The sequence below is a fragment of the Eschrichtius robustus genome, chromosome 12 (assembly GCF_028021215.1).
Source record: "Eschrichtius robustus isolate mEscRob2 chromosome 12, mEscRob2.pri, whole genome shotgun sequence".
Lineage (NCBI taxonomy): Eukaryota > Metazoa > Chordata > Mammalia > Artiodactyla > Eschrichtiidae > Eschrichtius > Eschrichtius robustus.
This window is the reverse complement of record NC_090835.1, coordinates 4,968,984-4,978,431: the sequence shown is the minus strand read 5'-3', so window position 1 is coordinate 4,978,431 and position 9,448 is coordinate 4,968,984. Positions and strand designations below refer to the sequence as shown.

The 9,448-nt window shown below is 45.9% G+C and overlaps 1 protein-coding gene across 1 annotated transcript in view; it reads left to right on the top strand.

Annotated features, from left to right (window-relative positions):
* Positions 1-256: 256 nt before the first annotated feature.
* MKRN2 (makorin ring finger protein 2) overlaps positions 257-9,448 on the top strand; it is a 28,582-nt gene continuing 19,390 nt past the window's right edge. Inside the window, exon 1 of the mRNA XM_068557262.1 lies at positions 257-454. Coding sequence (XP_068413363.1) covers positions 429-454 — 26 coding nt within the window. The 5' untranslated portion in view covers positions 257-428. The remainder of the gene's footprint in view (positions 455-9,448) is intronic.

The window sequence follows — 9,448 nt, the reverse complement described above, 5'->3', positions numbered from 1 at the left end:
TAGGAGTACTTGGGATTAAGGTGCGCAGAGGAGAGGCGGGAGCTTGGCCTCGGGAGGGGTGAGGTAATTCTAAGCCGTGAGAAGCCGCTAAGAAATGCAGTTGGAGAAAGGGGCAGACCCATAGGAACTAATAGTCGGCACCCGGGATAAAACCCGCAGGACTGGGAGGCTAGCCAGGCCCCGCCTAGGAGGTTTGAAAATGCCGGACTAGGAGTGCCCGAGATTGGGGGTCGGCCCAGCCTCACCCCTGGGGCGGAACCAATTGTGACGGCGGCGAGGTTTGCTGCCGGCGCTACAAAGGTGCCGCACGGGGACGACGGCGTGCGCCGGCGTGACGCGGCCGCGCGGGATGGGCAGGGCCGAGGCCTAGGCGGCAACGAGAGCGAGAGGCGGCAGCGGCGTGACGGCGGCCCTTCTACCCGACCGCCATGAGTACCAAGCAGGTCACTTGCAGGTCAGTGCGCGGCCCCGCAGGTCCTTCCCCGGGTGCGCCCCAGTCCTGCGCCAGGGAAACAAGCCGGAGCGGGTTCGTGGAAAGTGGCTCCCTGTTCGGGGTCCGGCTTCCCTAGGCGGGGCGGGCGCGGCGGCCGGAGCCTGGGACCCGGCGGTGCGTGGCCGAGCCTCGTGGCGACACCCGGACGAAGCCAGCGCGGGCGGCTGTGCCGCGAGTTCCAGGGGTGGCCCGTGCGGCTGGAAGGAAGGAATGCTGGTGGGGCCTTGGGGGGCGGGCCCCTGGGCCTGAGGGTTTAGCTGGAGGAGGTGAATTGGACTTGAGTAAAGGGGCACCAGGAGATGGTTTACAGATGGAGATACCACGCAGGTGTAGTCTGTTACTCGTCGGTGAGGGCCTCAAAGAAGCTGGGGCCCCGAAAGCGGCCTTGGTTTCCTGAGAGTTTGGAGAATTCCGATGCAGCGTAAACTTGCAGAGTTAGCGAGTTAAGAATTGCTGTGTGGAAAATAGCGTTTACTGGAAGTTTGTTCATTGCCCCGCATATTCCCAAGTCATTTATACTCGTCACCAGTCTTCACTACAAGGCAGACATTATTCCTATTTTGCAGTGCACGAAACTCAGGCTAACGGAGGTTGAGACTCTCATCTTACTGAGAGACCCATTTCCGTGGAGAAATGCAACATTAATGGGTGGCTGGTTGTAGAAAATTCAAAGCCGGATGGCTGCACTGCTCCTGTTAAATACAAGTAACTTGCTGAGTAACACCCTCATTCCTTGCTAAGCGTGTGGCTTGAAGGTACTGGGATCCTAGTCTTAATTGGACCTGGAAAGTACGATTTTTCTTTTAATAATTGGTTTCAGTTAAGTGTGTGTGGGAAACATTGATTAGGGGGGAAAAAAACCAGCCCACAGTTGTATGGTTTGATTGTGTAATGAGCAGTTTATTTAATTATCATCTGTGTTGTTACTTCTCTTCGTTAGTGTGAATAGTTGAGACAGTGTAATGTAACAAGTTTCCTGTTAGTATTAGTCTATATTAACTGTTCAGCCCGTTTACGCAAGGCCTAGGTGACGTATATTTAGCAGTTGTCAGAAACTTGCACTTAAGTGTCTATAGAAAAGAGTTTTACTAGGTTATTTGTGATAAAAGGTCTTTTGTGAAGACCTTTGTGTATGTTTATTTTTATTTGTATAAAGTTCCCCCTGTTGGAGCAATATTCTTAGTCATTGTGGACTGAATAGCAAATTCTGGTTACTGCTCCTAAGATGCGGCCACGTAACGGTGCACGTCTGTATGATGCTTTGTAATTGAATCTCAACTCTGTGTGGTAATTTAATTTTGCAGATAAGGAAACCTTATGCTCAGGCTTGAACCTTGCCACTAATTCACATCTAACTGCAGGAACAAAAATGTAAATTAGGATCATCTTGGGTTTTTTCCTTCTATACTAGGAGATGGCCTGACCTAAAAGCTTTAATTCTGTTTTTCCCAAATAGGGGTGTCCTGCAGGAAGTTGGTGCAGAGAAACTAGAGTGGGTTGGAACACTGGGAGGGGATCAATTCTGTTTAAGTACTAACTGTTGTTCGTTGCAGGGGCTTGCAGTGTGCTGGGTGCTCTTTGAGGTTCTTTACAGCCGTGTCGCAAGTAATCCAGCAACATGCACCATTCCACAGATCGTAAAAGCAAGCCTCGGCATTGAAGTGACTTGCCAAGGTTATTCAGCTTCCAGGTGGCAGATATGTGGCATCAGAATTTATGCTCTTGTAGACCCTATGGCTCCCAGATAAGTTTCAGAAATGCTAAATTAAAGTTTCTTTACTACAGGAATTTTCAAAGCTTTTAATATGCTCATATGAAAGGAAAACTCAACCAAAACCATAAGGAAAGTAAAGGTTACTTGCAAAGGGATGTGAAGGAGTTGGACCTCACAAGGGCTGCCTCGCCAAATAAAAAAACAGAACACATATTTAAACAGGAAAAACGGCCATATTACCAAGAGTACCAGGTTTACGTTAGTGTGCCCGTGATGGGAAGGCTTTTCTCACGTGATTATCTTATTCACTGAAGTCATATCTCCACACATTGGTAACTTACATGAAATAATCCAGGTATGATTTATTTGGGGGACCAGATCTAAACTGGGTGGTCTGCTGTTTTTGGTTTATGTCAGGGTGCAAACTGTTTTTTGGTTTGTTTTCCTTGCTGTGGGATGTGATATACTTGCTTATTCTGAATGTCAGCTGGACAGAGAGTTTGTTTTGCTTCCATTCTAATACGAATTATTTCTCTCAGAGAGATGGATGTGAAATGCTAGGATTCCCAGACTTAATGACAAAGACACTCCACATTTATTGCCTGGAATGCAAGAATGGCCGCTCACCCAGTTGTGCTATCAGTCAGCTCCCCTGATTTCTTGACATTCCACTCTATCCAGAATCTCAATCTGGGGATCCTTTTTTGCTGATGGTTTTTCCAAACCATCTCCCTATGTCTTCCAGTCTGTTTTCAAAGCCCTGGTGCAGGCCTTTATTATTGCTTGGTAACCAGTTTGTTTGTCCTCCTCCTCAACGTGATAGAGGTCCCTTTGTTTTATAATCAGTAGTACAAGACCTAGAATTACCGTTTCCTGAGAGTCGGGCCTAGAGCTTTTGACTCATTGAAAGTCACAAAATATGGGGCATCTTGTGGCCAGTGAGTGGCAGGAAGAGCTTGAGCTCCAGGCTCGGGCAGTTGTGGATTCTGATTCTGGTATCACAGTCTCTTTATCTGTAAAATTGGGATAGTAATGCCTAACCAGCAGCGTTGGTTAAGAGATGAGATAACAGTGACTAACCATCCTAAGAGCATTTATGGTGTGTTAGGCTAAGCACTGACATGCAGTCTGTGAAGTACAATTATATCATCCTACAGATGGGGAAACAGGTTTGGAGATTTAAATAATTTGCTCAAGGTCACAGGAAGCTCTCTGACCTCAGAGCCTTCCTTTAACCACTACACTGTACTTTATTTCATCCCCACCTCTTATCAGTTATTTCAAGCCTCCCACCGTGGCTCGCATTAGCTGTGTTCCCCCTTGATGGATCTTTTGTCACACAAGCAGTACAGCCCTAAAATTTAAGTCTGTGAAATTATGTGCGAAAACATAAAGGAAGGTGACACTGAGAATGCAAATTACCCATATACCTGGAAACGATTTGCAAAAGTGTTTTGCTAGAGGCAGGCACCATTGAAAGACCTGCAAGAAACCAGATTGATTCTGTTTGGTTCAGCCCTCAGGCACAGCGAGAGCTGCTGGCCGTTCTGTGGCCAGTAGTGAACCTCATATCCTTTGCAGCATATAATAGCCACACCATCTGAAACGGTCTTCGGGGTCACCCAGGATAACAGATGACTTTGGAGTGTCCCCTAGAAAGAATCTCCCTGCTCTGAGTCTCCAGCCATGCACTTCCCCCCTCATACTAGCAACAGCCCGCACTCCTCCTCAGCTCGAGTCTCAGTCTTCCCTCTAGGAAGATATAAGGGATGGTTTGGCCATAGGGAAGGGTGAGCAGCTGGAAATTTATTACAGGGTGTAACATGAAAGAGGCCTGGATTAAGCTTAGTATAACCTAGATGCTGAGGAATCTCTGTAAGCGGATGACAAAGATGCCCCGAAGGACAGGCAGGATGCGCTCTAGGGAGTTTTGTGTTTGTCACTGGGGAGTGGAAGTGGTGACATATGCTACAGAAATAGGGCTGGCTGGCTCCACCTCTTATAACACTTGTTTCACACTCACCTTTCTTGAAGGCAGTGATGGTGGCCTAGAAGTTATTTTTGAACCTTTTAAAATTTCAGCTCAGTCACTTACAGAAGTGAAATGGCTTGCATGAAGTCACCAGCTTATAAGTGACAAAACTAGGAAGCTTTAGGAGGTGGTTAAATATTTTGGATTTTTGATGGGAAGGATAATTAGTGCAGTTTGGAAGGCAGGTTTTCTGAATGGGACTTATGGGAGATGGTAGAATTATAAAAGGCATCTGCAGGACCACCACTGAACGTCTTTCCTCTTGCACGCCTGGTTAACAGGTAGTATCTGGTAGAGGAGCTCTGGTAGTCTCTCACCCTGATTCTTTCAGGAAATCTTGTCTAGTTCTCCAAAAGAAATTATTAATGAAGTATTTGTTAGATCTCTCTTTTGTGAAACTGTTTATGTAACCAGTTTGAACCTGTTCTCTTCCACTCTTTATGAGTTTACTAATCCTGATAATTGGATTTGGCTCTTGGCACTGATTTTCTTTATTTTATTATTATTTTTTTGTTTTTCTACTTTCATACCTTCAAAGATTACCATAGTTGAGGATGATTGGAATAATGTCACAGTGTTGAGTAGCATTTCTCAAGAAGAATTACCAAACTGCTTAGAAGCGTAATAAACTTCCGTGTCCAGGATCCCAAGACCACCCCTACAGCTAGTGATTGGCTAGAATGACCCATGGGACTTAGCGCATAGTCGTACTCAAGGCTAAGATTTATCACAGTGAGTAGTGAGGAGTCACAGATGGATCACAAGGGAGAAGGACTCAGGCGGCATCTGGAGGAGCCCATGTGCAGGCTTCCTGCCCTCACTTCCTCCCATAAAGGGTCACAGCACACTCTTCCTCCCGCAGCAGAAATGCAGCAGCAACATGTGCCCAGCGAAGCCCGCTAGAGATCCAGTGCCCTGGACGGTCACCCTCTGCCTAGCATGTACCCAGACCAGGCTCCCAGAAGGAAAGCAGATGTTCAGCGTAAACCACATTGTACACAGTATAGGCACAGTGAGCCACTTTCATCACTTAGAGAGAGTTTATATCAGTGTAGGGAACTGTTTACCAGCCAAGTCCCAGGTGCTATAAGGAGGGCCTTGCCTCGTAAGCAGACTCAGACCTGCTCTATTAACTCTTCTGCATACTTTTAAAATCAGTATTGTGACAAGATTCTTTTCATATAGACTTTTTTTTTTTTAAAGTTTCTAACAAGAATACCCTTCGTTTGCCAGATTCTGAGCCTTCTTCCTTTTTAAGTAAATCTACAGCAGCCTTATAGCAAGTTACTACAGAATCTCTGATTTAGTGGAAGACTCCCAGGGGGTGTTGCCTGGGAAAAGCATAACTGACCACCTAGAAAAGACCCTATAGGACACCACCTTAGTATAGTCACTTACATTACAGGTCCAGTCATCTTTGTAGGCTCAGAAATTTGATTCTGTTGGTGTATTTAGAGATGGCTCATGCTACCCAAACTCAGTAGACACTGACATATGAAGTAGAATACCCTTTTAACATTTCCTGGGTGAAAAGAAATTGTCAGGTGGGCCTGGTCAGCACTTCTGCTTTTGGGGAGATAGGTGGAGAAAGTTAGAAGTATGCTTAGGGAGCAAGGAGGGAGGGAAGGGCTTAAAAACTTGTGGCCTCCAGCTCAGCAGCCTAGCAGCCTCCCAGGCCCATTGTAGGGCCGAGGTGCAGCACGAATTGCCACCCATGTTCTCTGGTACCCTTTCTCTGGGAAGGACAGGGACAGTCCGGGCCTTCTGACCTTCCTTAGAGTCCACTCTGTTTCCCAATGTTTGAACGTTGTCAACCGTTCTCCAGTTCCAGGCAGAACCACATAATTGGTTAGTTTTAGGCTTTCTGTGTTCTGTCGCATTTAGTGATGTTCCAGCTGCGTCTTCCTCAAGTTATTCCCAGGCTTTTTTTTTTTTTTTTCCCCTTGATGTATACTCGATGTACAATATTATATAAGTTACAGGTATACAATATAGTGATTCATAGTTTTTAAAGATTATACTCCATTTATATTTATTATAGAATATTGGCTATATTCCCCGTGTCATACAGTATATCCTTGTAGCTCATTTTATACCTAATAGTTTGTTCTACTTAACCCCCTACCCCTATATTGCCCCTCCCCCCTTCCCTCTTCCTACCAGTAACCACTAGTTTGTTCTCTGTATCTGCAAGTCTGCTTCTTTTTTGTTACATTCACTAGTTTGTTATATTTTTTAGATTCCACATATAAGTGACAACATACAGTATTTGTCTGACTTACTTCACTTAGCATAATGCCCTCCAAGTTCATCTATGTTGCTCCAGATGGCAAGATTTCATTCTTTTTTATGGCTGAGTAGTAGTCCGTTGTATATACGTATACCACATCTTCTTTATCCATTCCTCTGTTGATGGACATTTAGGTTGCTTCCACATCTTGGAAATTGTAAATAATATTGCTGTGAACATTGGGGTGCATGCATCTTTTCAAATTAGTGTTTTGCATGTATCTTTTCAAATTAGTGTTTTGCAGGGTTTTTTTATACACCCAGGAGTGGAATTGCTGGGTCATATGGTGGTTCTTTTTAGTTGGTTGGGAAACGTATGTACTGTTTTCCACAGTGGTTGCACCAATCTACATTCCCACCAACAGTGTAGGAGGGTTCCCTTTTCTCCACATCCTCCAACATTTGTTATTTGTGTTCTTTTTTATGATAGCTATTCTGACTGGTGTGAAGTGATCTCTCACTGTGGTTTTGATTTGCATTTCCCTGATGATTAGTGATGTTGAGCATCTTTTCATGTGCCTGTTGGCCATCTGCATGTCCTCTTTGGAAAAATGTCTATTCACGTTTTCTGCCCATCTTTTTTAATCAGGCTGTTTGGTTTTTTTTGATGTTGAGTTGTATGAGCTGTTTATATATTTTGAATATTAACCCCTTATCAAATCATTTGCAAATATTTTCTCCCCTTCAGTAGGTTGTCTTTTCATTTTGTCGATGGTTTCCTTTGCTGTGCAAAAGCTTTTATGTTTAGTTTGTTTATTTTTGCTTTTATTTCCTTTGCTTTAGGAGACAGATCCAAAAAAATATTGCTACGATTGATGTCAAAGAGCGTTCGGCCTATGTTTTCCTCTAGGAGTTTTATGGTTTCCAGTCTTACGTTTAGGTCTTTAATCCATTTCGAGTTTATTTTTGTGTATGGTGTTAACAGATGTTCCCAACCATGTGTTCAAGAGCACCAGCTCTCTTGGGTCAGGGGCCCCAAGTTGGGAAGCACTATACCGTGGAGCTGCCAGGAAAGCACACTGTGGGCTGGAGGGGTGGGAAGGTTTCTTGGTCCAGCCAGGACTCATGCTGGTCTTGAAGGAAGGTGGGTTATCGCAGTTAAGTACAGTGAAAGATGGGGTACGGTGTTGTAGAAAGGGGCCACGGTATGGACAGAGGCAGAGTGACAGGAAAATCAGTTTTGGTGGGAAAAGGTCAGGGCTTGGGAAGACCAGAGCTGAGGTCCCCTACTCAGCAATTAGATCTTCTCTAAGTCATCACACCTCTCTGAGCCTCAGCTTTCCTGTCTGCACCATGGGTATAGAGCTAATATTCCTCAGAGTAGTATCAGGATTAAGTGAGATAAAGAAGTGAAAGTGCTAGACAGAGTACTGATGGTACTGCTCGTTGGAGCTGTTGTATTTTTGCTCATTTCATATATTTCTGATCACACATTTCATATATTTCTGATGACGTACTTGTTCAGAGGGAGGGAGGGCCCTCCTTGCCCCAAAGTCTTCATTCAAGAGGTATGTGTTATCCCTCTTTAAAAAGATAAACTGTCACAGCCATACGGGAGAGGGGAGAAATGGGTGAAACCAGAGTGCTTGGGAGGTGATAAGGTGAAAGCTGGTGTGGGAACATCTTGGGAGTTACCCTACCACTGTCTGCTTTTGTATATGTTTGAGACTTTCCATAGTATGTTTTTTAAGTTAAAACATGGGTTCACAGAACAAGCCCCTTTACAGAGCAACCTCCTGACGGGCTCCTCTCACCTACACTTCCAGCCTCTCCTGTCTGTCTTCGCCCTGCAGCTCCAGTGGCCTTTCTGCAAGAGGCCTAGGAAGGGGGTTTAATGTGTCTCAGGGCTTGACTTGGGCCCCTTGTCCCCTGTTGGGAGGCGCACTCATCAGTATTCCAGCTGCCCCAGTCAGGCCTGATCCGCCATCTGTCTCAGCAGGCCTGCCGCTCCCTCATGGGGCCTCCCTTCCCTGCCTTTCTGTGTGCTTCTGGCGCCTGCTCCTCCCGCCCATCGGCACCCGGGCATTCTGTAGACTGCTTGGCTAGGCGGCCCCTGGGCCCGCGCCCCCTTCTCTCTGCCTCGGTCCATGGACTGACTCCTCAGCCCTATGCGTGCGTTGTGATAAGGCACAGGTCCCTCTTGTAACTGTCAGCTTAATCGGCAGCATTTTTTACTAAACTTTAATAAGAGCTGAACTTTGGGGGTACCCACTGTGAGATAGGTATTGTACTGAGCATTTATGTGTTTTTCTTAAACCATACTCTCTCCAGTATTCGATACTTATTGTAATTTTTTTTTAATAAATTTATTTATTTTTGGCTGTGTTGGGTCTTTGTTGCTATGCACGGGCTTTCTCTAGTTGTGGCGAGCGGGGGCTACTCTTCGTTGTGGTGCACGGGCTTCTCGTTGCGGAGCACGGGCTCTAGGCACGCAGGCTTCAGTAGGTGGCGTGCGGGTTCAGTAGTTGTGGCTCATGGGCTCTAGAGCGCAGGCTCAGTAGTTGTGGCGCACGGGCTTAGTTGCTCCGCGGCAGATGTGGGATCTTCCCGGACCAGGGCTCGAACTCGTGTCCCCTGCATTGGCAGGCGGATTCTTAACCACTGCGCCACCAGGGAAGCCCTTCATAATTTTTTAAAACTAAAGCAACCATTTACTATTACAAAAGCAGTATATGTTCATGGTAGAAATATTAGAAAGTACAGATCAACAAAAATAAGAAAATACCACGGGGGAAGGGTAAGCTGGGGCAAAGTGAGAGAGTGGCATGGACATATATACACTACCAAACATAAAATAGATAGCTAGTGGGAAGCAGCCGCATAGCACAGGGAGATCAGCTGGGTGCTTTGTGACCACCTAGAGGGGTGGGATAGGGAGGGTGGGAGGGAGACGCAAGAGGGAGGGGATATGGGGATGTAT